At 41.8% G+C, this 27,926-nt stretch overlaps 1 protein-coding gene across 4 annotated transcripts; it reads left to right on the forward strand.

Annotated features, from left to right (window-relative positions):
• The first annotated feature begins 77 nt into the window (after nucleotides 1-77).
• Nucleotides 78-26,681, forward strand: DDX25 (DEAD-box helicase 25). Of its 4 annotated transcripts, XR_004422089.1 has the most exons (13): nucleotides 78-207; nucleotides 953-1,019; nucleotides 1,268-1,309; nucleotides 1,836-1,971; nucleotides 3,155-3,247; nucleotides 3,361-3,463; nucleotides 5,000-5,114; nucleotides 6,114-6,291; nucleotides 19,246-19,483; nucleotides 20,272-20,434; nucleotides 22,817-23,005; nucleotides 24,315-24,439; nucleotides 26,530-26,681. XR_004422089.1 is itself a non-coding variant. In XM_033097924.1 (12 exons), the coding sequence occupies exons 1-12, from the start codon at nucleotides 145-147 to the stop codon at nucleotides 24,374-24,376; spliced, it is 1,449 nt and encodes a 482-aa protein (XP_032953815.1). In that variant the 5' UTR covers nucleotides 78-144; the 3' UTR covers nucleotides 24,377-24,602. The 4 variants fall into 4 exon arrangements, 3 of the variants coding, with proteins under 3 accessions (XP_032953815.1, XP_032953816.1, XP_032953818.1); XM_033097924.1 differs by lacking the exon at nucleotides 26,530-26,681 and having other exon boundaries at nucleotides 24,315-24,602; XM_033097925.1 differs by lacking the exon at nucleotides 26,530-26,681 and having other exon boundaries at nucleotides 105-187; nucleotides 24,315-24,579.
• Nucleotides 26,682-27,926: the final 1,245 nt, after the last annotated feature.

Below are 27,926 nucleotides of genomic sequence, written 5' to 3' on the forward strand. Positions count from 1 at the left end.
GCCCCGGAGCCCCCGCGCCTGCGCTCTGCCGCGGTAGTCGCGGCGCGTGAGCCTGCAGCCTGAGGAAGCCCATTGGCTGCTGGGTGGAGCCGAACCTGCCTCGCGTTGGACGCACGTGCTGGGGCCGGAGCAGCGATCGCAGCCATGGCGTCGTTACTTTGGGGAGGCGACCCGGGGGCTGCGGAGAGTGAGCGGCTGAACAGCCACGTAACCGCCACCGACCGGGAAGGCAGAGGGGCGGGGGCTGGGGCAACACTCCCAGGGGAAATCTGCTGAGGCGGGTGAGGTTGGCCAGTGGTGGAGGGGAGATGTGGTGTGGCAAGGACTTGGAAGAGGGCCCCGGAAAAGGACACCCCGAGACAGACAAGACCTTTGATTTGATAGGACAAAACGAAGACACCTGGAAGTCCTGGGAGGGAAAGCAGCTAGTAGTCGCAACCAGACCCTGAGTTTTCTACTCGCCCAATTTGACCATTAAGTATCGGCTAGCTTCCTTCCATCTGTCTACCAGCACGCTTTCCTATCCACCATCCCTCGATCGTGTGTGACCACCAAGGACGGCCACATTTAGCCTAGAGGCCTATAAAGAGGAGCTGCACCAGGGGCAGCAGAAAGTCTCCTCCAGTTTTAGGATAATTCATACAGGAGACGTGTTCCCGAAAGGAATCCATACATACCGTGTTCCCCCAAAAATAAGACTGGGTCTTACATTAAGATGTGCTCCAAAAGATGCATTAGGGCTTATGTTCAGGGGACGTCATCCTGAAAAATCATGCTAGGACTTATTTTCCGGTTAGGTCTTATTTTCGGGGAAACAGGATACTTAACATTGCAAAGGAAACAGTACTCAGGCGGTCTTTCCTGCATCCCCTCCAGCCTCTGTTAGGGATAGTACTGGGCTTCTTGCAGGCTTGCTTCCTAAAATTGGTTGAAATTTTGTGTCTTTCAACAGTTTTCAAACCTCATCCACTCCCGGAAGAACCTTGAGGGTATTAAGAATACTAACGTCCCAAACCTTGGTGAGTGCTGTTAGGGTAAAGCAGATTGACCTCAGTTAATTAATGATTATTGCTTTCCTCATGTCCTTAGCAACTGAAATACCTTTGGCTCTCTTAATTTAACATTCCAGGCCCTCCACTACCTTCCCAGTCTTTTTATGACCCTGTCAGTGCACATAAGAGAGTCGGCAAGAGAAACTGGGATAGTACACTTATATTTCTGCTCCACGTTTGTCTTTACATTTATAGTTTCTCTTCTATTCTTTTAGCTGGTTCTATTAATAACACGGAAGAAGATGAAGAAGATGTAGGTAGGAGATAAATTCATTTGCATGTATCTACTAGCATTCTGCTTCAGTTAATCATGACTTTCACAATGTGAGTAAATAATGTAATTTCAATTGGAGAAGAATTGTCTTTGCTTCTTTTTTCTTTATGATAAATATATAGTGACTATCAGAAGAAATACTAAATGAGGGGCATATTTCTTTAGAGGAAGTTGAAATGGCATATGCAGGAATGGCTTAAGAATATTCAGCTGGCGGGGCAGAATTTCAGTTGGCAAGGATAAGTTAGGTCTGATGATGATGGATGTAGGCTTGCTTGAAGTTAGAGGTTGGTATAGCAGTAGAACTTAAGCTATTGGATCCGCAATTAAAAAAAACGGAATTCTCAATGCTATGTCATTCTTTCTGCAACCTTCTTTAGAAGAAAAATGAAAGTAGGAGTAGTTGCTTGATATACAACTACTGAATGGGAGGGAGCAACTTATTAGGTGTCATTCAGGGAGCCTAGTTTCTCCGCTGCAATACCCCTTTTTTATTCTTGCTTTTCTAGTGGATTTGGCAGCTAATTCACTCTTAAACAAGTTAATCCGGCAGTCCTTAGTAGAATCCAGTCACCTAGTTGAAGTCTTACAAAAGGATCCCAGCTCTCCACTCTACTCAGTTAAAACATTTGAAGAGCTGCGGCTGTGAGTACTTTTACTCTTTTTAGCAGGGGAAAATGCTGAAAAGCGTAGCACAGAACAAACTGATCTGCTAATAATAAAAACCATCAGGATCTATTTTGTGTTCTGATATTCAATATTAAAATGAGATGTGTACATTTTGTGTGCAATTAAAATATAGCTCAAAGAGAAACACTAGGATACCTGCACTGTCCAGCAAATTGAGAACATTTTTGATGGTAAAATATTTTAATCTTGCTGTGCTAGGGGGAATAGCTAAGCTTGCCACAGCCATATTGCTACTCTCCGTAGTAGAATACAGAAACAGGGACATTGATGACTCAAATACCCTCCTCCACCCCCTTTAGATAAGTTATGAGCTTTTACCTTCCTAATTACATTTTCTTTCAAATGGCATTAAAATGAATAACTTTCCTAAATGGGTTTACATTGCCTAGGGATTTATTGACTGACATTAAGGAAATGTATGTTACTGATACAGACTTAATGTAAAGGGGGAAAAAATAAAAAATCCCAATGCCCAGACATTTTCTAAATGGCAAGAGAAGCCTACCTATGATTAAATGTTGGCTGGCAGTAATCTGCTAATTAATCTGCCAAGTAAGCACATCCAAAATGTGCATGTCATTGAAGGTGGAAGTGTTCCAGCCCACTTCACTTTATCCTCTTTCTAACATCTATTGTGAGGAAAGAAACATTTACAAATACTGGCTCAGAAGGATGAGGTAGTAGTTTGTCTTCTGCTCCTAAGGAGAACTGATAAGAGAATCACCTAAATAAAATTCTTTGTTCTCGAAAAATAGCTGTTAAAACACCGAAGTTTGTCATTCTTTAAAAATAAATAATAAATCTCACTTAGTTTTCTGCTTATGTGGGAAATAAAACTCTTCCTGGCAAATTGATATACTTCTATCAGATGAGTTTTTCCTTTTTTGCTTGGTTCAACGGAAAATTCAATGTTAGGCTCTTATTATTCTCTAGGCTTTCAGCATAGCTTATTTCAGTAGTTCAATGTACAAGCATGATTGTATATGTTTGGGAGTTGATATATAAATTACGTATTTCTGAATATTACTTTTGAAGCTCAGTTGCAAAGTGGCTTAATTTAGAAATGTACCTTTCAAATTTATTTCTGAGGCTACTGACTTATCATCGGCTACAAGTGTATGATCTTTTTTTTTGACAGAAAAGAAGAGTTACTAAAAGGGATATATGCAATGGGATTTAATAGACCATCCAAAATCCAAGAGATGGCTCTCCCTATGATGCTGGCACATCCGTGAGTTTCCAGGGTAGTGGTATTCCAACTTGGTTATTTTTAGTCTCTTATGTTCAGTTTATGTCCAGGCTCTTGTATTCAGTTTATGCCCAGTGGTCTCCTCTTTTCTACAGACCTCAGAACCTCATAGCCCAGAGCCAGTCTGGAACAGGAAAAACAGCTGCTTTTGTCTTAGCAATGCTCAGCAGAGTTAACGCCTTGGAATTGTTCCCACAGGTAAGGAAAGACTGAGAGAGAGATGGGATTGCTTGCAGTGCCAGTGATATTTTAGTAATAGGCAATATTGCTTCACATGATGTGATATTTACAATAGACATTCTTTCATAAAATCATAGCATATTGGGCAGAAGTATCGAACAGTTATTGAGAGCACAGGCTTTATAGTTTGACTAGTTCCAATCCCAGCCTTTCTACTTAACCAGCTGAATGTTTTTGGTGAGGTAGTAAATCTTACCGAGAGTATTTCCTTGTCTGTAAAGATAATATCTATAAAGGCATGGATCATAGTTGTTCTCTTCACCCTGAATCCTAATACCCAGCACAGTGCCTGACTTATAGAAACCACTCATTAAACACTGAATGAATGAAGGAAGGAATGAAGGAAGGAAGGAATACTTGCGTCATAGGATTGTCATGCAGGTTAAATGAAATAGCGTACACTTTTAGCACTGTGCTTGGTACGAAGTGCGCATATGTGCCATGTGGCTGTAAGATAGAAGACCCTCCAGTCCACCTCCTTTAGCAGAGGAGGAACTGAGGCTTAGAGAGGGAAATGTCTCACGTAAGGTCACAGATGTCAGAGAGTGACTGAGCAAGGATGGAACTGTGCTTGCTATGCTCCTAATGTAGCTTCCACTCATGGAAAGTATCTGGTAATCGTCCCCTTTCTCCAGACTGTACTCATCCACTTGTTTGACAATCTGAGCACCTGAGTATTGAGTGTCCTCAGTGCTGTGGGGAAAACAAGGAGCCTGTCAGGAAGCTTACACTCCGATCAACAAGATAAGCTGGGGACATGGATGACTAATGCCAAGCATATGAAATCTTGTATTTTTTAAAACAAAATCAGTGAAATTTATAGTCAGGGTTTGATATTTCAGGGAAAGCTGTGTTTGAGAAATGTGCGTGGAAACGATTTTTAGCACTTTAGCTATGTTTCCCTGTCCTCTCCGTCACAGAATCTTAATTGAAGCACATAAATGCATTAAATGTCACCAGTTTCTTCATCCACATCTTCATTCATCAGCAGCCACCATTTGTAGGGCGGGTGGAAGTAACAAATGCAAGAGTTGGAGGGGATATTCTGCCAGAGATGTTTAAGGTGGATCGGATCAAGCAGGGATCCGATTCTGAAAACACGCAAACTTTTCATAGCCGGCAAGAGGTGATGGAGATCACACTCCAGCTATAATTTGTCTTGCATCCCCTCTCTTTTTGATTACCAGCCTCTTTATATCCATTCTTCCCCCACCAAAAAGGCATGACCAGTAACCTGTGTGTCTTCATAACCCTTTAGAGAGGAGTATATAAAAGGTAGCTAGCTCTCCATGCTTCAGCCCCTTCTCCCCTATACTCAGCGTTCACCTCAGATCTGTCAGCTGCTAAATTGTATTCAATTTAAAATATTTTATTCAACCAAAATCTCCAATTTCACTTCTCTGCCTCTCCCTGTACAACTTTTAATTGTATTTCAAATTTGCATGACGGCTTATATGAACCTTTCCCCTTCCCCCCGCTTTCTCTGTCTCACAGTGCCTCTGCCTGGCTCCTACTTATGAATTGGCTCTGCAGACCGGCCGTGTGGTTGAACGGATGGGAAAGTTCTGTGTGGATGTTCAAGTGATGTATGCCATTCGAGGGAATCGAAGTATGTACCAGCAAGCCAGTCTTGGCTGATGGTTTAAATCCTGACTCCACCACCAGTTGTGCTATATAACACTTTCTCTGAAATGGGGGCTGTATCCTGGAGTTGTTATCAGAATGAAATGAAAGGATAAAGCACTGTGTGCAACACTTGGTACATAATAAAGACCCTTATTTCCATCATCTGCACATCCTGCCAGAGGATGCTTCTGTGTGTGTGTGTGTGTGTGTGTACACGTGTGTGTATGTGTGTGTGTGTGTATATATATATATATATATTTGTATATATTTTTTTTTCTGAAGCTTAGTTGTTTGGTGCAGAACAGCTTTTACTGTTTAACTTTCTCATTAAAGTATTACATGTGTATAGCAGGGGAAGATCTTTAAAACACAGATTAGGAGGTAAAAGTGAAAATTGTTCTTGTCCTCCAAAAACCTTCTTCCAAAGATAATTACAGTTTTGCTAACAGTCCTCTGTTCTTTGCTTTTTGTGGGGGACCTCATACACATACAAATGTACGTATATGTATTTGTTTCCTTGGAGTTTTTACAAAAATGGGAGCATTTTTTTCATGCTGTTCAAAAACTTACATGTTTTGGACGTCTTTCCATGTCAGTACATACAGCCCTGCTTAATTCTTTTGACTGGCTGCATAATAGTCCATAACTTATTTAATGTAACCTATTGATAGGCATTTTGGTGGTTTACCATTTGGGGAAGGTTTATAGAGTTTTCTCAACTGTGCCAGTATTTCTATGAGACAGTGGAATGGCTGCAGGGTGGCTTTTTAAATGAATCAGATATTCAGGATATTGTCATGACCATCAGCCTAGAAACTCCGGAATTTATTTCAAAACTGTGAAATCAAAAACCACAACACCCTCAGGGTTTATACTCGGAAAGTCATTAGGAAATGCACTTTTGCTTAAGAGTTCTGTTGCATTGCCCTGCATTGTAGGCTGTTGGCATCTGAAGGAACCCTTCAAACCCTTTTCTCCCTAGTTTCCAGAGGCAGTGACATCACCAAACAAATTATAATTGGCACTCCTGGGACTGTCCTAGATTGGTGTTTCAAGCGAAAATTAATCGATTTGACTAAGATTCGTGTGTTTGTCCTGGATGAAGCGGATGTGATGATTGACACACAAGGATTCTCAGATCAAAGCATTCGTATTCAAAGGTAATCTTCACATTCATCCTTTCTTTCTGGATCTTCTTTCCAGGTGAGAAATTTCATTCGTTTGCTGCTCCTCATTGTCTTTACTGCTTAATTCCACATTTCCTTCACCCTTAAAACAAATTTGGATTTTCAGAATTTCTGGGAGTGGATTTTAGGAATCTGTATAACTTATTTTTAAATAAAGTGTTTATATGCTTAAATAAGTGTTAAATTTAAAGAGTATTGAAAGACTTGCAATGAAAAACACTAATCCCATGCCCTCTCCCCTAGAAAATACATCTCTGTTGTGATATTAGTCTTCATGTCTTTAACTAATATGCTTATATTGCTATTTCTTTTCTTTTTTAAAGATTATATTGGGGAAGGGGAACAGGACTTTATTGGGAAACAGTGTGTATTTCCAAGACTTTTTATTGGGGAACAGTAGTGTGTTTTTCTCTGGACTCATCAGCTCCATCCAAGTCAAGTTGTTGTCCTTTCAGTCTTAGTTGTGGAGGGCGCAGCTCAGCTCCAGGTCCAGTTGCTGTTGTTAGTTGCAGGGGGCACAGCCCACCATCCTTTGTGGGAGTCAAACTGGCAACCTTGTGGTTGAGAGCTGAGAGCCCGCGCTCCAACCAACTGAGCCATCTGGCCACCCTGTAGCTCAGTGGCGGCTCACAGACTTCATTCTAGTTGCTGAGGGCGCAGCTCGCTGGCCCATGTGGGAATCAAACTGGCAGCCCCGTTGCCCAGAGCTTGCGCTCTAAACAACTGAGCCACCTGTCCGCCCATCATACTCCTATTTCTTGATATATAGTCATTGTCTGCTGACTTCCCATTAGAGGAGGTAGGAATTTAGTTTTTTTATACCACCATCCACTCTCACTTTCCTGTCCCCTCTGTCACCTCTCTGTGGTCATAGCATAAGTTTGGTTACCTTAACAGTCAGTATTGATATCATTATGACATTATCAATATTGTTCACTGCTAAGCAGTGTATTATTAAAATTACATTTTTCTTCTACAGCATTTTCCCCTAAAAGTAATAATTGCCTATTTTCTTTTGTTAGTATCACTGTGTAGGGATCTTTAGTTTTTCTCTACCTGTTTCATAGTGTGTATCATATGTCAATATCTCCAAATAGTCAAATATGATTTTTAAAAATCCATTGGTTTCTTTTTTTCCTGAAGCTTTTCCAGACTCTGTCTCTCCAGTTTCGACCTGGACTGGTTGCTCTCCAGACTGGCTGCATATCTTTTCATTACAGGTCTTCCTGTCCTCACTTACTGTTTTGAATCTCCTGTTTTCTGGGTCCTTTTCTTTTGGTTTACTGTTGGTTTATGCAGTATGCTGGAGTATGTTCTCTGATGACTTCCTGAAAAAGAATGTATAGGAAGTTCATTTTCTAGCCCCTGCCTGTCTGAAAATGTCTTTATCGTACCTGTACATTTGATCTTTTGATTGATGGTTTGCTGGGATGTGGACTCCTGTGTTGAAAAGCATCCTCCCTGTAAATTCGGGGCAATGTTGAAAACGGAAAAGGTTTTTAAAATACTGTAATGAATATGTTCGTTTTTCAATGTTGTTGCTGAAAAGTTTAATGTTATCCTGATCCCCAGACTTCTGTGTGGGATCTGTTTCTTTCTCGCCAAAAGCTTTTGAAACCTTCCTTCTCTCTGGTATTCTGAAACTTCTCAATGATGTGCTTCAGTTCGGGTCTTTTTTTTTTCATTCCTTGTAGTAGACACACAGTGTTCTCTCTTCATTCCCAAAGCTTGTGCCTGCCAGGTCTTGGAACATTTCTGATGTTGTTTCTTTCCCTCAAGTGACCAACTTTTTAGAGAGCCAATTTGGGACCCAGTCAATACATACATGCGTGTGTGTGTGTGTGTGTGTGTGTGTGTATAAAATAATATAATATAGAAGAAATAATCATGCACATGTGTTCTTTAAATAAAAGAATGAAAAATGTTTATTTGAAATTATATATTATTCTGTGACATTAATGCTATTTAAACAAAACAACAGTAGAACTAGTTAACAGTAGCAGTTATACTAATAGTAGAACTAATTAAAATATGTGTATGAGAAAAATACAACATTTTATAATGTTTCATCTCTTATGTAGCAGTTTATTTTAATCTTTTTAAACTTGTTATTGGATGCTTAAATTTTATAGGCAGTGCTAGTGTATGAGATGTGATTGAAAAATACAGTGAAGTTTAAATTTAAAAATATATTACAGTAAAAGACACATTGCCATGAATCCCCCTCACTTTGAACACACTTATCCCATCGTTCTTGCCACTTTCTGAAGCAGGTCTGGAAGTCCTCTTTCGTGAGTGTCTTTCCTTCATCCTCCATCATGACAACTCTCTGCCACACATCACTTCTGGTACAGCAGTATTTGTTAAATAAAAACATTACGGTGTGTCCTCATCCACTTTATGTACCGGATCTGGCACCATGCGACTTCTGGCTCTTCCCCAAAGTCAAAATGATTCAGGACATTGAGGCAGCAAAGACAGCGCAACTAAAGACACTCAGGAAAGAGGACTTCCAGAACTGCTTCGAAGTGAGGGGGAGTATTTTGAGGGGGATTAATGGCAATGTGTCTTTAACTGTAATAAATTTTTTATTTATTTATTGGGGTGACAATTGTTAGTAAAATACGTAGATTTCAGGTGTACAATTCTGTATTACACCATCTATAAATCTCATTGTGTGTTCACCACCCAGAGTCAGTTCTCCTTCCATCACCATATATTTGATCCCCCTTACCCTCATCTCCCACCCCCCAACCCCTTTACCCTCGGGTAACCACTAAACTATTGTCTCGGTCTATGAGTTTTTGTTTCTCATTTGTTTGTCTTGTTCTTTTGTCGTTTTTGGTTTATATACCACATATCAATGAAATCATATGGTTCTCTGCTTTTTCTGTCTGACTTATTTCACTTAGCATTATACTCTCAAGATCCATCCATGTTGTCACAAATGTTCCTATATCATCTTTTCTTACCGCCGAATAGTATTCCATTGTGTATATATACCACAACTTCTTTATCCATTCATCTATCGAAGGACATTTTCATTGTTTCCATGTCTTGGCCACCATAAACAAAGCTGCAGTGAACATTGGAGCACACATGTCTTTATGTGTAAATGTTTTCAGATTTTTTTTGTTTTGTTTTGTTTTTTTGTTTTTTTGTTTTCAGATTTTTTTGGGTAGATACCCAGGAGAGGGATTGCTGGGTCATATGGTAATTCTATTTGTAATTTTTTGAGAAACCTCCACACTGCCTTCCATAGTGGCTGCACCAGTCTGCATTCCCACCAAGAGTGGATGAGGGTTCCTTTTTCTCCACAGCCTCTCCAACACTTGTTACTATTTGTCTTGCTGATGATAGCCATTCTGACTGGGGTGAGGTGATATCTCATTGTGGTTTTTGTTTGCATTTCTCTGATGATTAGTGATGTTGAGCATTTTTTCATATGTCTATTTGTATGTCCTCTTTGGAGAAATGTCTCTTCAGGTTGTCTGCCCATTTTTCAATTGGGTTGTTTGTTTTTTTGTTGTTGAGTTTCATGAGTTCCTTATATATTTTGGATATTAGCCCCTTATCGGAGGCACTGTTTGCAAAAATCTTCTCCCATTCAGTTGGTTGCCTCTTTATTTTGTCGATGGTTTCTTTTGCTGTGCAGAAGCTTTTAAGTTTCATATAGTCCCATTCGTTTATTTTAGCTTTTACTTCCCTTGCCTTTGGAGTCAAATTCATAAAATGCTCTTTGAACCCAAGGTCCATAAGTTTAGTACCTATGTTTTCTTCTATGCAATTTATTGTGTCAGGGCTTATGCTTAAGTCTTTGATCCATTTTGAATTAATTTTGGTACATGGTGACAGATAGCAGTCCAGTTTCATTCTTTGCACGTGGCTTTCCAATTCTCCCAGCACCATTTATTGAAGAGGCTGTCTTTTCTCCGTTGTATGTTTTTGGCTTCTTTGTCAAAAATTATCTGTCCACATTTATGTGGTTTTAGTTCTGGGTTCTCAATTCTATTCCATTGGTCTATGTGTCTGTTTTTCTGCCAATACCATGCTGTTTTGATTATTGTAGCCCTGTAGTACAAGCTAAAGTCAGGGAGTGTGATACCTCGAGTATTGTTCTTTTTTCTCAAGATTGCTTTGGCTATTCGGGGTCTTTTGTGGTTCCAAACAAATCTGATGATTTTTTGTTCTATTTCTTTTAAAAATGCCTTTGGGATTTTGATGGCGATTGCATTAAATCTGTATATTGCTTTGGGTAATATGGCCATTTTAACTATGTTGATTCTTCCAATCCAGGAGCATGGAATGTCTTTCCATTTCTTTGTGTCTTCTTCAATTTCTTTTAAAAATGTCTTATAGTTTTCAGCATATAGGTCTTTCACATCCTTGGTTAAGTTTATTCCTAGGTATTTTTATTCTTTTTGCTGCAATTTCAAAAGGAATTGTTTTTTGTATTTCTTTTTCTGAGATTTCATTGTTAGTATATAGGAATGCAATGGACTTTTATACGTTGATTTTGTAGCCAGCAACTTTACTGTATTCGTTGATTGTTTGTAATAGCATTTTGGTGGAGTCTTTAGGGTTTTCTATATATAGCAACATGTCATCTGCAAAGAGTGACAATTTAACTTCTTCATTCCCAATTTGGATGCCTTTTATTTCTTTCTCTTGCCTGATTGCTCTGGCAAGGACTTCCAACACTATGTTGAAAAGCAGAGGTGATAGGGGACAGCCCTGTCGTGTTCCTGAACGTAGAGCAAAGGGCTTCAGTTTTTCACCATTAATTATGAGAATAGCTGAGGGTTTGTCATATATGGCCTTTATTATGTTAAGGTATTTTCCTTCTATACCTATTTTATTAAGTGTTTTAATCATAAATGGATGTTGTATCTTGTCAAATGCTTTTTCTGCATCAATTGATATAATCATATGATTTTTGACTTTATTTTGTTTATGTGATGTGTCACATTGATGGATTTGCAGATGTTGGACCATCCTTGTGCCCCGGGGATGAACCCCACTTGGTCGTGAATAATAATCTTTTTAATGCATTGTTGTATTCGATTTGCTAGAATTTTGTTTAGGATTTTTGCATCTGTATTCATCAGAGATATTGGCCTGTAGTTTTCTTTTTTTGTGTCGTCCTTACCAGGTTTTGGTATCAGGGTAATGTTGGCCTCATAAAATGAGTTAGGGAGTACTGTCTCTTCTTCAGTTTTTTGGAAGAGTTTGAGCAGGACTGGTATTAGATCCTCTTTGAAGGTTTGGTAGAATTCACTAGTGAAGCCATCTGGTCCAGGACTTTTGCTTTTGGGAAGGTTTTGGATGACTGATTCAATTTCGTTACTGGTGATCGGTCTGTTTAGATTTTCCAGTTCTTCATGGTTCAGCCTAGGAAGGCTATGTTTCTAAGAACTTTTCCATTTCTTCTAGGTTATTGAATTTGGTGGCATATAGTCCTTCATAGTATTCTTGGATGATCCTTTGTATTTCTGTGGTGTCCGTGATAACTTCCCCTTTTTCATTTCTGATTTTGTTAGTGTCTTCTCCCTTTTTATCTTAGTGAGTCTAGCCAAGGGTTGTCAATTTTGTTAATCTTTTCAAACAACCAGCTCTTTGTCACCTTAATTTGTTCTATTGTCTTTTGTTCTCTATTTCATTTAGTTCTGCTCTGATTTTTGTTATTTCCTTTCTTCTGCTGACCTTGGGTTTCATTTGTTCAACTTTTTCTAGTTCTTTAAGGTGGAACATGAGGTTATTCATTTGGGATTTTTCTTGTTTCTTGAGATAGGCCTGTAATGATATAAATTTCCCTCTTAAAACTGCTTTCGCTGCATCCAAAAAATTTTGGTAGGATGTATTTTCATTATCATTTGTTTCTATGTATCTTTTGATCTCTCCTCTAATTTTTTCTTTGACCTGGTCGTTCTTTAAAAGTATGTTGTTTAATCTCCATGTATTTCTGTTTTTCCCTGCTTTCTTTTTGCAGTTGATACCCAATTTCAAAGCCTTGTGATCAGAGAATATGCTTGGTATGATTTCAATCTTCTTAAATTTGCTGAGGCTGATTTTATGTCCCAGTATATGGTCTATCCTTGAGAATGTTCCATGTACACTAGAAAAGAATGTATAGTCTAATGTTTTACAATGAAGTGCTCTATATATGTCAATCATGTCCATTTCATCTAATGTGTCATTTAGGGCTGCTATTTCGTTGTTTATTTTCTGTTTGGATGATCTATCTATAGCTGTCAATGATGTATGTAAGTCCCCTAGTATAATTGTGTTTCGGTCAATTTCTCCCTTTCGTTCTGTTAGTAGTTGCTTGGTATATTTCGGTGCTCCCTGATTGGAGGCATAAATATTGATGACTGTTATGTCTTCTTGTATAGTCCCCTTTACCATTATGAAATGTCCGTCTTTGTCTCCTGTTATCTTTTTCACCCTGAAGTCTGTTTCATCTGGTATCAGTATGGCTACACCTGATTTTCTCTGGATACCATTTGCTTGGAGTGTCAATTTCCACCCTTTCACTTTGAGTCTGTGCTTGTCCTTGTAGCTGAGATGTGTCTCTTGGAGACAGCATATGGTTGGGTTTAGTTTTTTGATCCAATCTGCTACTCTGTGCCTTTTTATTGGTGAGTTCAATCCATTTACTTTTAGGGTGATTATTGATATGTGAGGATTTCCTGTCATTCTATCTTTAGTTTTCTGGTAAGGCTATGTCTCCATTGTTTCTTTGCCTTTTTGTTGTTGTCTGTTATCTGTGTGGTGGTATTCTATGATGTTTCCCTCTGTTTCTTCTTTTATTACAGTATATATTTCAGTTCTGGATTTTTTTTTGAGTGGTTACCCTTAAGTTTATGTAAAAGAAAGTTTGATATTTAAAGTATTCCATTCTCTTCAGCACGCTTACTTTCTCCGTTCATGCCTTTACTCTCCCCCTTTTTATGTTTTGGTTGCCACAAATTGTCCCTGTTGATGGTGGTCGAATAGCCTCCTTTAGTATTTCTTGTAGTGCAGGTCGTGTATTAGAAAATTCCCTCAGATTCTGTATGTCTGGAAAAGTCTTTATTCCTCCTTCATATCTAAAGGATATCTTTGCTGGATATATTATTCTTGGCTCATAATTTCTCTGTTTCAATAGTTTGAATATTTGGTTCCACTCCCTCCTGGCTTGTAGAGTTTCTGCTGAGAAATCTGATGATAATCTAATGGGCTTTCCTTTGTAGGTTACCGTCTTCTCTTCCCTGGCTGCCTGGAGGATTCTTTCTTTGTCGTTGATTTTAGACAGCTTCAATACAATGTGCCTTGGAGAAGGCCTGTTGGGATTGAGGTAATTAGGTGTTCTATTTGCTTCTTGGATTCGAGGATCCAGTTCTGTCCACAAGTTTGGGAAGTTCTCATCGACAATTTGTTTGAATATATTCTCTGTTCCCTTCTCTCTTTCTTCTACTTCTGGTATGCCCATTATTCTTATATTGCTCTTTCTGATGGAGTCAGAAAGTTCTTGTAGAGTTTTTTCATTTCTTTTAAGTCTCAAGTCTCTTTCTTCTTCCATCCATGTCATTTCCAGGTTTCTATCTTCGATGTCACTGATTCTTTCCTCTATCTGGTCAACTCTACTACCTAAGCTGGCTATTTCATTCTTAATTTCTTCTATTGAGTTCTTAATCTCCAGAAATTCTATTTGGTTCTTTTTTAAAATTTCAATCTCTTTCATAAAATGCTCATGTTGTTCTTTGGTTGTGTTTCTGAGTTCATTAAACTGCCTTTCTGTGTTTTCTTGCATCTCGTTGAGTTTTTTCAGAACTGCAGTCTTGAATTCTCTGTCATTTAAGTCACATATTTCCATATCTTTAAGTTCCTTTTCTGAAGATTTTTCACTTTCTTTCTGAGCTGTCTTGTTGCCTTTGTTATTCATGGCAATTACTGATTTATTATTTCTCTTCCTAGACATCTACAGGAGTGGCTTCTGCAAAAGGTTGATAGGAAGAGGTCTTTCTTTTGTTTTCCAGTACTTGTTGGTAGAATGTTTTATTTTCTCTCCGACTGCAGCCTTTTTTTCTCTCTCACATGGTAGTGCTATGTTTTCTCTGCACTGTTCCAGCTTCTCATACAATGGGGGGTTCCCTCGGAGACAGGCTTCTCCTCTGTTAGTAGTTTGCCTGGGTCACAGGGCCCAGTGTCCGTGTGGGTATGCAGAGAGCTTTTGAAGTTCCAAAATTCTTCCTGCACCAGATTCAGAGCCCGTATGTTTCAGCTGTGCTCTTTACTCCTGCAGGGATCCGGCCAGATAGATGGGGCCAGGGGCGGGGTAAGTTGTGAGAGGTAGCCCAGAGCAATGGCGGTGACCACCACCACAACCCGTCCTGCTTCCACAGCTCCCTCACCTTCGCCAGAACTAGTTGGGCTGCGAATCTGTGTCTGTGGTCCACAGTTCTCAAAACAGCACATATCCTGTTCTTTTGATCTGACACTGCTACTGTTCTGCTTCTAGCACGGAGCACGTGGGGGCGGGCGAGCTCTGGGAGGGTAGGGAGTGGGTGGCTAGTCTCAGTGCCTAAGATTTCTTTTCTCTGCAGCAGTGAGGGCTTAAACCACCGTTTTCAGCCTTCTTCCCTCAGTCTTTGCTCCGAGGTCTCTGCCGTGAGCGTTGGGTTCATCCGTGTTATATGCTGCCCCCTCAGCCCTGTGGGCCATAAGCAGAGCCCTAGCAGTCCGAGTTCTTCCCTCTCCCGCAGCTGCGGTAGCTCCGGGATGCAGCGAGCTGGGAGCACTGAGCTAGGTCTGCGTCCTGCGCTCACACGGCTCCGGCTCCGCACTTCTCCCTTCCCTCCTCCCCCTCTCACGCGATTCGCCCACCTTTAGATGAATTCCGTAGTGGGCCTCTTCGTCTTGCCTGTCTGCTGTGCAGGGAGTCCTTTGTGTAGTTATAGTTGTTGATTAGTTGTAAATTCCAGGGGAGATTTACAGAGGCTCACCTCACGCCGCCATTTTGATGACATCTATGTAATAAATATTTTTATTTAAACATTCACCGTGGTTATTGGTCACACCTCATGTATTCTTAAGATATACATAAGTATAGAGCTTTTTATAAGGAGAATGTAAATACAATAGGACTAATTAAACACATGGTACCTATGTTCACAGGTAATCAGACCGTGTGGAGAAACAGCACAGCACTTCTGTTTTCCTATAGTCCTTTTCTCCATTCTCATCCTCAGTGTATTTCCAAATTGGAGAAGGACATTCTTTTTGTCTCAAACTGTAAAGATATAATTTTATGGCAGGCCAACATTTTAAATCTTTCCGATGGCTGGCAACACTGATAGTTATCGTCTAGGTGTATGTCTAATATGACTATCTTCTTCCATTTCTATACAGTTAAAATTCTCATTCATTGCTTCTGCAAGTTTTGAGGAAACTGAAAAATGACCCAGAACTTTGATAATGAAAAGCTCAATATCACAGATGAACAAATTGTGCACCTTTTAGACATGTGTACAAAGTATGCAGGACATTTAGCTGGTAAGATCTTAGAAGTTCATAGACTAAATGGAATCTGCCAGAATTTACATTTGCACTGCTGCACACGCAGATGGTTGAGCAGATTAGCTTATATTTGGATATGATATCAACAGCCTTTTAAACGTATTTTCTGTTTTATTAAAACTTCATAGAAGTTTTGAACTCCGATTTTTCAAATTCAAGTACCTAAGAGATAGGGGGGGAATATACAGAGGGTACCAAAAAAAGGTATACACATTTTAAGAAAGGAAAAAAAAACTGTATTAAAATTACACTGATGGTAACTACTTTGAGCACCTCTTATAATTGTAGAAGTCAAACGTACTTGTATTCATCTTTTGTTATCAGTATATATTGAGTATTACAATTTTAGTACAGTTTTTTCCTTTCTTAAAATGTGTATACCTTTTTTTGGTATCCTCTGTATTTTTGTTGCTGTGATTTTACATATCACTTGATATAACATTTTTCTTGCAACCTTTGAACCAAGAAATGTAACTTTATTCAGTTTCATGGAAATATCAAGGGAAGGATGCAATAATACATGTCGCTTTGTGTGATGTGGCCAAACTAATTCTGTGTCCACTGTTTCCATCTGATCACTGGTATGGTTAAGGGAGGCAAAAAAAACCCTTTTAATTTATAAGTATTATTGCCTGTCTCATCTTTGTGAGCTTTTCATATATGCTTTTCACATTGCCTTCTGCACACACCTGATCCCAAATTCTTCCTTTCCCATGGTGCAGTAGGCTCTGTTTCTGTTTTTTACCTCTTTAACCGAGTTGTATGTGTCCTCAGTTGTAAATATCTGCCATTAGCCTTTTTTTTCTGTCCTGTCTGGACCATGCTGGTGTTGTTCTGTGTTTCTTTTCCATGGCTTCCTATTGTTGGGTTATGGATGCAATATGCTACTGTTCTTTCTGACGATATCAATTATAGTACTGAAAAGTTTTTTCTGTTCTCAACATTGTGTCTGAATTATCTAAGTTTACTTTTTATTTGTTTCTACAGTCTCTGGACCTTTCTTCCTCACATCCTTTCATAATCTAAGGAGAGGAACTAAAAACTTGTTGACAGCTCTGCATGTATGGCAGGGCTTGTAACGTGGGAAGCTTCACCTTAGGACAATCATGCTCTGGAGCTCGTTAGGATTATAATGTCTCTAATCTCATTCCTGGGGAAGATACTTGGTGGCTGGCATTCTGGGAGCAGTGTAGGGCACTGGCCTGGGAGGGCCCCTCGTTCGCTGTGTGTATTTCACTCGATCCCCAGTTTTCAGCTGTGTGCTTCACCCTTACTTTCTGCTGAGGCTGGTTTCCCCAACTGGAATCTGCACAGAAGAAACCTCTTGTCTTCGGCTTCCTCATGCTTACCGCAGTTGCCTAAAGTAAGGTGGCATCCACCTGCACTCATACATATTTTCAGCCTATTTAAAACAATTTTGGCCAAAGACCACGTGAGATTCCCTTCTTGCCCTCCTTTACCAATAAGTTGGTATGTTTATATAGAACATCAAATAAAAGATTCAGAACTCCAGGGAAGATTCAATAGTCACCAAAGGCTTTCTGCCAAGAGACTAGTAAGTTAATTAGAGCATTTACATTGGTGTTCATCCCTCCATTGTTCAGCCTTGCTTTTTGCTTATAAAAGATGAAATCATAGAACTGTCCAATAGAAATATAATAATGCCAGCCACACGTGTAATTTTAAATTTTTTACTAGCCACATTGAAAAAAAGAAACAGGTAAAATTATGTTGTAATGTATTTTATTTAACTCAACTTACCAAAAATAGCATTTTAACAAGCAAGCAGTATAAAAATTATTCGTGAAATACTTCACATTCTTTTTTCATACTCCGTCTTTAAAATCTAGTATGTTCTGCAGAATAGCCCATGTTTCCTTTCCTTGTCTAATATGTATAAACAAACTTTCTTTTAAAATGAAATGTCCCAGGCCTTGAGATACCAGTCCTGGTGCCATCTTTTCCCAGATAAGCATGAGGCCTCAGCATGCTGAAGCAGAATTTCCCCGGTGTGTCCTAGCCTACTCCCCCAGTTTCAGTCCTTCCCCGCTAATCCTCTGGTCTCTGGTGTGTGCGCGTGTCAGACCTCTCAGGGACCTTTCAGCTTCACTGCGTTTTTCATCACCATTTCCGTCTATAGCTCTCGTGTCGTAGCTTCATCTACTTTCTCATTCACCACATACTCCATCTTTCAAAAATGTATTGAAATAGCTTATCTACCAGTTTCTCCTTTTCTATTCTCCATGTTTTTGTGGATTCATATCTTTTTTATCTCTTTGTAATCATACTGAAGGGATGTGACAAGCTGTGGAGGTAGCACGTGTAGACAGTCCACCATAATTGGCGGGCAGTCCGTCAGATCGTTGTTTGAAAAGCTCCCCAGCTGACCTAGGCCCCAGGCTTCAAGTTGTGTTTGAGAATCACTGGTCTATATGACCCCCCCCTTCCTCTCTTTTAGCACTAACAGCTTGTTCTTCTAGGTGCTCTGTCTTTTCAGAAGTGGTGATGTCTCTCTGCTCTGCCTTTTGTTTTAAAATACTAACCTTTTTATTGATGTTTTAAAAATATCTATAGAGAAATCCATGAATCATAAGAGTACAGCTGAGGGAATTATCAGAAAGGGGCTGTGTTCGTGTAACAGTGGCCCAGGTCAAGAAATGGGACTTCACTGGCACTCCAGAAGTGCCCTCCCCACCCCACCCCATGCCGTTTTCCTGTCACTAGCCCCTCTCTCCTCCCCAGGGTTAGCCTCTACCCTGACTGCTAACTCTGTAGGCGCATTTTGCCTGTTTGTGGACTTTATATAAATTAGCCATGTATTTATTCATTATGAGTTCAGTTTACATTTCACATGCAGTAGCATTTTCCCCTTTTGCCTCCCTTTTATTTATATCTGGGTTCTTCCCATTGCAAATAAAGTTAGTTGTGGCAGCTGTTCTTTCCCTCCCAAGAAATAGAACCCCTGCCATGGAATGAGCAGCCTCTGTTTCCGTCATCCTCATGGAACTCTGTGTGAGACGATCACCGTAAAGAGCGTCTGGATTCTTACTCGTGACTCCATTCTGCTGCTTCTCCTCAGCAGAAAATTGGCATGAAAACCTCACACCTTCCAGAATACATATGTAAACTTTGCTCCTGAGCTCCTCACTCAGTGTATGTATTTTCCCAAATTCTGGGTCGCAGGGAGGAGCAGGACTCGTCGCTCTTTGCACGGGAAGTGCAGCTTGTCGCAGACACACCCCGCACGCGCGCTGACCCCTGGAGCAGGTGTGAGGAGCAGCTGATGGCAGCGGGCGGGAAGTGCTCGAGGCTGCCTCCAGGGAGAGCGGCAGGGGTGGCAGTGGGTGACAGCCTTCTTCCCTTTCACAGAGCTTTGCCCTCCGAGTGCCAGATGCTCCTTTTCTCGGCGACCTTTGAGGACTCCGTGTGGCAGTTTGCAGAGCGAATCATTCCTGACCCCAACGTGATCAAGTTACGAAAAGAGGAGCTGACCCTGAACAACATCCGACAGTATTACGTGCTGTGCGGGGACAGGAAGGACAAGTACCAGGCTCTGTGCAACATTTACGGCGGCATCACCATTGGCCAGGCCATCATCTTCTGCCAGGTAACTGCTGAGATGCGTCTCCGCCATGCCCAGGCGTCCCTGCAGGCGGAGGTAGGGGGACAGTACGACTCAGAAGTGCCATGCAGCCAGGCACCGTGCTCAGCACTCTGTACATTACGTCATTTACTCTTCAGAGCAACTCTGAGTAGAAATTATCTGTAATTTACGGCTGAAACTTAGAAAGGTTAAGTAATGGAATGCGACTTTCATATGCTAAACAGAGGGCATCCTTATGTTAGAGGGATGGCTTCTGACACTTTCCCATTAGGTTGATGTGCTCTAGAAGAACACCGGCATGTGGAAACATACTTTTAGAATACAGGAAATCTCCACTCTGCCTTGGACTAGCTTTGTAACCTTGGGCAAATTACTAATGCTTTTAAGCTTTGGGGTTTTTTTGTTGTTGTTTTGGGTTTTTTTTAATGAAATTAGTTACTTCATCAAATTATTGCATGTAAGGTTTCAGCAACATGCCTGGCATACATGGAGCACTCTTAGAGTGTCTGATGTTATTATTACATTATCTCATTTTGCCATCATACCATCACATGACGTAGGTAGAGCATTTTTTATTATCTCTGTGTCATGGCTGAGAAGCCAGAGCTCTGACAGGTTGAGAGGATGTCACATTTAGAATCAATCACACGGGAAGGAAGAATTCCGTGCCACGTTCTGGGATTCCTCTAGGACAACCCTTCCTGGCTCCCACCCGATGCGCATGAGCACTGCAAACACAGCCAGTCTGCTTTAACTCGGGGCCCTGGGCTGGGTTTTGTGTTTTCATGTAGACTCGTCGAAATGCCAAGTGGTTGACTGTGGAGATGATGCAGGACGGCCACCAAGTGTCTTTGTTAAGTGGAGAACTGACCGTGGATCAGCGAGCTTCCATCATTCAGAGGTTTCGGGATGGGAAAGAGAAAGTTCTTATAACAACCAATGTCTGTGCTCGAGGTTTGTGTGTGTGTGTGTGTGTGTACAGAGGGTGCCAAAAAAATGTATACACATTTCAAGAAAAGAAAAAACTATTAAAATTATAACATTCAATATTGTAATACTCAATATATACCAATAACAAAAGATGAATACAAGTCACGTTTGAACACAAGTCAAGAGCTGCCTAAAGTGGTTACCATCAGCATAATTTTAATACAGTTTTTTCCTTTCTTAAAATGTGTACACATTTTTTTGGCACCCTCTGTATTTAAAGTCAAGTTTGTTGAAGTATAATTTATGTTTCATAAAACTCACTCTTTTATGTGGTTCAGTATATAGTATACAATGTAAAGAATACAGTTTACAATGACTTTTGATGAACATATATAGTCATGTAACCATCACTGTAATAAAAATACAGAACATTTCCGTCTCCCCCCAGAATTGTGCTTCTTTGCAGTCAGTCTCTGCAACTACTGGTACCTGGCAACTACAGATCGATTTCTGTCTCTATACTTTGTCTCTTCCAGATGCCATATAAATTAAATCATATCGTCAGTAGCTTTTGTGTCTGAATTATTCCTCTTGATATAATGCTTTTTAATTCATCAGTGTTCTTAGATGTATCGGTGGTTCATTCTTTTTCATTGCTAAGTAATATTCCATTGAATGGATGTACCACAATTAGATCATCCATTCACTAGCTAATAGACATTTGGATGGTTTCCAGTCTGGGGCCATTTTGAATGAAGCTGTAATACACATTCATGAGTACGTCTTGTGTAGACATATGTTTTCATTTCTCTTGAGTAAATACCTAGGAGTAGGATTTCTGGGTCATATGGTAAGTTTAGCTTTATAAGAAACTACAAAACTGTTTTCTAAAGGGGTTGCACCATTTTTCATTCCCACCAGCAACGTAGGAGAGTTCCAGTTGCTCTGTATCCTTGTCAGCACTTGGTGGTGTCACTCTTTTTCATCTGAACCTTTCTAGTGACGTGTGTGGTAGCTCATGTTTTTAACTTGCATTCCAAATGACTAAGGATGTTCATCTCTGAGGTGTTTCTAATTTTGAAACTACTGACTGCTGAAAAAAAATGTTTGTGTTTTCAAGAGATGGGCCTTCCTACTTTCTTCATCCCTCCTGTATCTTTGCCTAGACCTCATCCTCAAACCCTGTTTCCTAATTCGTTTTTAGTTCAGCAGATAGAGCTGAGGACCTGCCATGAGTGCTGAGCTTGGCACTTTGGAAAAGTAGCCTGAGAAAGGATGAGGTCCCTGCCCCACAGAAGCTCCCTGCCTGGACTCTTGACTCTCTAGACCAGCTAGACCAGCACTATAGAAACTTCTGCTCTGATGGAAATGTGCTAGTCTGTGCTATCCAATTGGTAGCCACTAGCCATATATGGCTGCTGAGCACTTGAAATGTAGCTGGTGTGACTGAGGGGTGGAATTGTTCATTTGAATTAACTTAAACTTAAATAGCCACGTGAGGTTAGTGGTTACCCCCATTGGGACAGCACAACTTTGAACCCCAGAGGAAAGAAGGCACACAGAGCCCCAGAGCACAGCCACAGTGCAGGGAAGACAGGATGTGACCTGGACTGTTTGTTAGTGTTGCAGGACAGAGACACGGCGGGGGCAGGAGGGGGCTGGTCACACAAGTCTTGCTAGGTGATGTTAGCTGTGAACAGTTTTGAAGGAAGGGTAGAATTCCGTTTGATGAGAATGTGCCATTTGCTTGGGAAACGGCTACACCCTGTGCCTGCAGTGTTGGATTTGTGAGTCAGGAGAGGACGAGATGGGACTTCGGTTGCTTGGAAGTCTTGAGTTGTTTGTACTTTGTCCTCCTGTACAAGTTGGGCAGTTGGGTTTCGTACACAGTGCTCTGGGCATGGCTTTGGTGACTGGCCATGGTGAGAGATTAGAGGCGTGGGAGAAGAGAGAGGGCAACCCAGTCTAGAAATTGTTGTAACCGTTGAGGCAAGGATGAAAAGACCTGACTAGAACAATGGCCGTGGAATGGAGTGGAGCTGGGGCCCTGTGACGGGTAAGGGGACATGAGACCAAGCTGCATGCTGGGGACTTGGCACAGCAGGAGCAGACAGGAGGGAGTGGTTCTGTGTGCTTGATAAGAGCCCTCCCCACTGTGCGTACGTACACACGTACACACACACTGTGCATATTTAGACTTCTGTAGAGTTAGCTTCTCCTGATTCTTGTCCAGCAACGTAGACATGCTGTGCAAGCAGGCTGACGTGTGCCTTTCAATGATGCAAAACCAGGTCTGATTTATACACTGTGTCTGTGAAATGAGAATTCCCTCAGCGAGTGTGGTTCTTGAATACTTGTATGCTAAGGAAGAAGTTGAAGGACCCTCCAATGTCTTTCCTCTTCTAGGGATTGATGTGAAGCAGGTCACAGTCGTCGTGAACTTCGATCTCCCTGTGAACCAGTCGGGTGAGCCGGACTATGAGACCTACCTCCACCGCATAGGGCGGACAGGGCGCTTTGGGAAAAAAGGCCTCGCCTTCAACATGATCGAAGTGGATAAGCTGCCCCTGCTCATGAAGATCCAGGATCACTTTAGTAAGTAGCACTGTTCACAGTAGGAACTGTGGGCCTGCTCGTGTTGACAGTGATGACGCGTGTCACAGACCTCGAGCCCAGTGCTTGTGACAGACAGGAGGGGGACAGGAGGCTTCTGATTCACAGTGCCCAACTTCCTACTATGAGACAGTGATTAATGCGCATACGGTAGTTAAGGAAAGACATTTTAAATCAAGTGGAATTGATAGGAGCTCAAATATGAATTACTGCTCATTCTGAGAGCTGGAGCAGATTTCCATGTCCTATGAAGAAAGAACCACCCTAAGCATAGTAATAAAATCCTTGAAGATTATGTTCTGTCCCCAGTTGCTGCTTTTATTTACATTTTCCCTTCTTCTTGCCCCACCCTACCCGAATTCTGAGGTCTGCTGCCCTTCCTCCAGCCCCCATCTAAGCAAGGCAGGATCTAATGATCCTCTGGCCCCTGAACTGGCAGGCTGTACTCTGATGGAAACGCCAAGTGACGTAACCTGAGATGTTCATTTCTCAAATTACCCTGGGCCCCAAAGCCCATGGATAAGGCTGAGGAGCAGGGGAAGAGTGACGCTTGAGTGACTCCAAATATATCTTTCACCTTTTAGGACAGTGGACCTTAACATTGGTGGGCAGCACTGGACACTCTCCCCGGGGACATGCACATAGACACATGTGTACAACTTGGAATGGATTAGCTTGGTGCAAAAGTAATTGTAGTTTTTGCAATTTTTAATCTTTTAAACCACAATTATTTTTGCACCAGCCTAATCATTGTAAAGGGTTTGCAGACCAGCTATAGCACGTCCTGGCCCTTTAGGGAAGCTGATTAAGCACCCTGTGTTAGGATAACTGAAGGGGGGCTGGGTGTGGCGTGGGGAGAAGGACCATTAAGATCCCTGTTGCTGTGTAAGCTCCTAAAGACCTCGTGTTGGGAAGTGACTTCAGTGGAGGAGCCGTATTCCCTGTGCCTGTCCCACACCCCCCGTCCTACACACACCCGCTGCACTCCTCCAGAGCTCAACCCTTTCCTGGCCCCTCACTTGCACTGTGGCCTTTTTTTCTGTCCCAAGCTATCTAGTCCCGTGTGTGGTGGTGTCTGGTGCAAATGATGCCGTATTAGTTAGGTGGTTATTTTGATGCCATCCCTTCCTTATCCAGTGGAGAGGATGTTCTGTCTCAAGGCTTTCCATACAGGGTGTCACCGGAACACATATTCTAAGGTGTCACTGTCTTCAGAAATTCAGAGATGGATGGAATGAAATTCCATGTGGATCCTGGGATAAGTCTGGTTGATTCTCTTTTGTTCTTTCAGACAGCAACATTAAGCAACTCGACCCTGAAGACATGGATGAAATTGAAAAGATTGAATATTGAAGAAAGAACTATCATTTGTGAAATTTCCTAGTTTATGTGAGAATGCCCCGGTGGGGTATGAAGGTAATTTTTTATGTTAAGATTTTTTTCAGTGTGAAATTGTTACACGTGGCAAAATAAATGCCATGGTAGCCTTCATTTGAAGACCTGAGGTCTTTTTGAAACCAAATTGTTGTGCAGCACATGATCCTTTTGAATAAAAAAGCAACAGTACTTCTTATTCTAATCTTTTTACTGGTAAACGTCTTCATGTGGACTACTGGGGTGTTTTTGGATTTGGTTCATAGAATCTGAGCAAATCATGCTCCTGTGAACATCTTATGATGCCACGAGATGGCAGTAGAGCTTTACTGTTTCTGGAATCTGAGCTAGTAGGGCAAATGAAAAGCCACACCTTTAAACTTCACTCACAGCCTGCCCCTTCCAGCTACTCAGTGACCTCCCTTTCCTTCCCGCCCCCCCCAGGCATGCATGCTGGAGTGTACACATGCTTGTGTGCACACGGACACATTCTTAGGTGAGAGTACAGGGTGAAACCTTTACAAAGTAAAGCAATTTGGAAGAGAGAACATTTTGCTTTTTAAATGTTTTTTAGCTGACGTACCCAGCCCCCAACCCAGTGCCCAGTACAGGATTTCAGAATGTTTTCTATTTTTCTTCTTAATGTCTTCGAATTAGTGAAGATTTAATCCATCATTAGTTACTTAATAGTCTCTGAAAATGGGGCTTTATTATAGGAATTTCTTAAAGATAGGTGTGGGTGCGGGGAAGGAAGGAAAGCCCTATTAAAGAAGTAACGTTTCAGGGAGCCAAAAGGTTTTGCTTTTAAGAACTTAAAGGTGTGTCTGAGAATCCTCGATGTTTTTCTGCAAGTCCCATTGAGATGCTTTTCATTTCTCACATTTGCTACTAAAAAGTGAACCAGCGAGCCTGAGAAAACAGGGAGAAAGTGATACTCTCCCAGAAAGCTTGAGCAGGTTTTACAGCCTGCAGCCAGAGTCGCCCCCCACCCACCCCCCAGCTTTGTCACCACACGACCACCAGCAGCCTCAGTGAATGTTCCCATCATCCTGGCATGAAAGGTGTTTCTGGCATATCCCTTTTGATATATTCCACGTGCATATTGCCCTGTGCATGTTTTATCCCCATGAGCAGGGCTCAGAAATACATGAAAATCACCCAGCTTCCTCACTCTACAACACTGTTTATTGTTTACCCATCATGTTAACCACCAGGGAAAGGGAGATTAGATGTTACAGTCATCTCAGAATTCCGAGTCGAATCGCAGAGACTGGGAATAAGTCAGCATTATGATAGACTGCGCTGAAGGGGAGGTGTGCACATCACTCGTGGAGTACCCCTGCCACCCTCTGGGCTGGCCTCTCAGAGGAGATTCTGCATCTCCTTTCACAGGAAAGAAATTCGAATTTAATAGTGCCTTCTCATGCTTGGTACGATCTTGCAGTTATCCAACATGGGCCCACTGAGGCAGTGTTCCAGATCCAGCTCATCACCAGAATCACCTAGAGAACTTGAAAAAAAAAAAAAAACAGAATCCTTCCCTCTTACAGAAAACACCAGACTCGCTGAGGGTAGAGCCCAGAAATGCACACTTCCATGGGGGAGCTGAGAGTACAGGTTAAGCAATAGTTAATGAAGGAAGAGACACTGAGGCAAAGAGAAGTCCTGAGGCAGAATTTGTAAAGTCAGCTCCTGTCTCTGTCCACTTACTTGGCTTCTCCTTACACCATGCCTTCCTCTCTGGACTATGATCAGCTTGTGATCTGTCTTCTTGTCCACAAAATACCCAGCCCCCAACCCAGTGACAGCACATAATAGCTGCTCAATGAATGTTCTTGTTGAGTAAATATTCCTTTGCCATTTCTTCATCCACAAACATTCTTCCCTGAGGTTTTCCATCCTAGTGTTGAACCCCAATTATATGGCACAGGATGAATAAGCATAGGAAGTATGTCAAAACATTTTGCTCTATTACATTTGAGAACTGAGTTGGACTTTCCATCACACTCAGCTCAGCATTGGGGGTGGGGGAGGCTGAATAAAACTGTACCACCTCCCTTTCCAGTTCAGATCTCTGATAGACTCTCTACCAATTACCCTCACAAAGGTCTCCAGTAATTTCTGTTTGGCAGCTGTTCCCACAGGGTCTGCAAACAATGGGCATTCTTCCGCCTTGCCCGGTGCACCTCTCCTCACATCCTTGTGACTCGCCGCCTAGGAGGCAGAGAGCCATCCTGTCCTGTGTGCGTCACAGCTGTCTTAACACTAACTGTCCAGTTTGGTGAGTTAACGATCCAAGGTCCGTTTTGCAGGGTGCAGCTCCTTCCTCAGAATTGCAGGTGACCATCACATGTCCATGCACGGCCTGGCCAGTCCTTTCTCTCAGTCGATGCCTGCCTGGGGAAGAAGTAAATGGAGACATGGAACCGCCAGATGACTTGAGCACATCTGTGCACTGGCTTAATCAGCTGTGTATTACTTGGCACCAAACACTAAACCAAATCCATTAGGTTTGTCTTGGCCAGCTTACCACTGTTAGCATATTGACATTCACGATTACGCAGAGCAGGGCTGTGATTTCCAGTGGGAGTTGGGAGTGAGCACGGCCCCTATGATGTTAGATGCTGGATCTACAGTGACTCTGAATAATAGGAAAGGCAACGCGTTGGTCCTAGTCTAGTAGAATGTCTGACAGTCCTTCTCAAGAAACATTATTGCTTTTGGTCATGCGAAAGTGTTGATCCATCTCAGCAAAGCTCGGTCCCCATGACAGCTGCTGGCAGTCTCTGCACATGTGCTCAATAGTGGAAAAATCTTAGAGGATTGGGAGGGAGGGCGTCTTTCCAGCCTTGGTTTTGCTCAGTCTCCTTCCCTTTGATTCAACGAGGGGCCCAGATCAGAAAGAGGACCCAAGTGGAGACAGCACAGCCATTGCAGTAGAAGCTGCAATGCAGGACCAGAGCAGGGATCACTCTGTGGGCCTGCACTTTGCCCTCTGGGCTCCAGGGCCTTCCTCGGCTCCCTCCTGCTGTTATACAGAGAACCCAGGCCTGCTGACCCAGGGAGCGCTTGTGGCCCAGCAGCTCAGCACAGATTAGTTTTACCAAAGGACTGACAGAAGAGTCAGGTCCTCTTAGATCGCACGCGTGTGGCTCCCACCCTCCAACACTTAGAGGAAAACATCATGTATATTAAAGACCCTCGGAGCACTGTAAGCCACAGACTACGAAACACCACAGTCTAGCTGTGTGCTGCAGGGAGCACCAACTTTCTGCTCTAGGAAGAGTCCAAAAGAGCTCACCTCAGCATTTTCTATACACTGCTCACCCATGGCTGAGAGCAGACTAAGAATTGTCCCTCCTCTCTTCTGTCTGCTGACTCCAGGCTCCTCCAGGGCTGCGGTACTTCCCCAAGCTAAAGTTTCCTTTCTAGGTTCTGGGGGCTCTCTGTGCTCCCTGCATTTCTAAGGAGGGATGGTTAGACCAGACTCCGGCCTGAGGCAGGCTGTCAGAGCCATTGTCTCTAAACA

The sequence above is a fragment of the Rhinolophus ferrumequinum genome, chromosome 25 (genome assembly GCF_004115265.2).
Source record: "Rhinolophus ferrumequinum isolate MPI-CBG mRhiFer1 chromosome 25, mRhiFer1_v1.p, whole genome shotgun sequence".
In the NCBI taxonomy this organism is placed as follows: Eukaryota; Metazoa; Chordata; class Mammalia; order Chiroptera; family Rhinolophidae; genus Rhinolophus; species Rhinolophus ferrumequinum.

Coding starts and splice junctions, on each gene's coding strand:
- DDX25 (XM_033097924.1), top strand. CDS start 145: ATGGCGTCGTTACTTTGGGGAGGCGACCCGGGGGCTGCGGAGAGTGAG. Junction 5,115..6,113: donor TGCCATTCGAGGGAATCGAA/GTATGTACCAGC, acceptor TTTTCTCCCTAG/TTTCCAGAGGCAGTGACATC. Junction 20,435..22,816: donor AACCAATGTCTGTGCTCGAG/GTTTGTGTGTGT, acceptor TTCCTCTTCTAG/GGATTGATGTGAAGCAGGTC.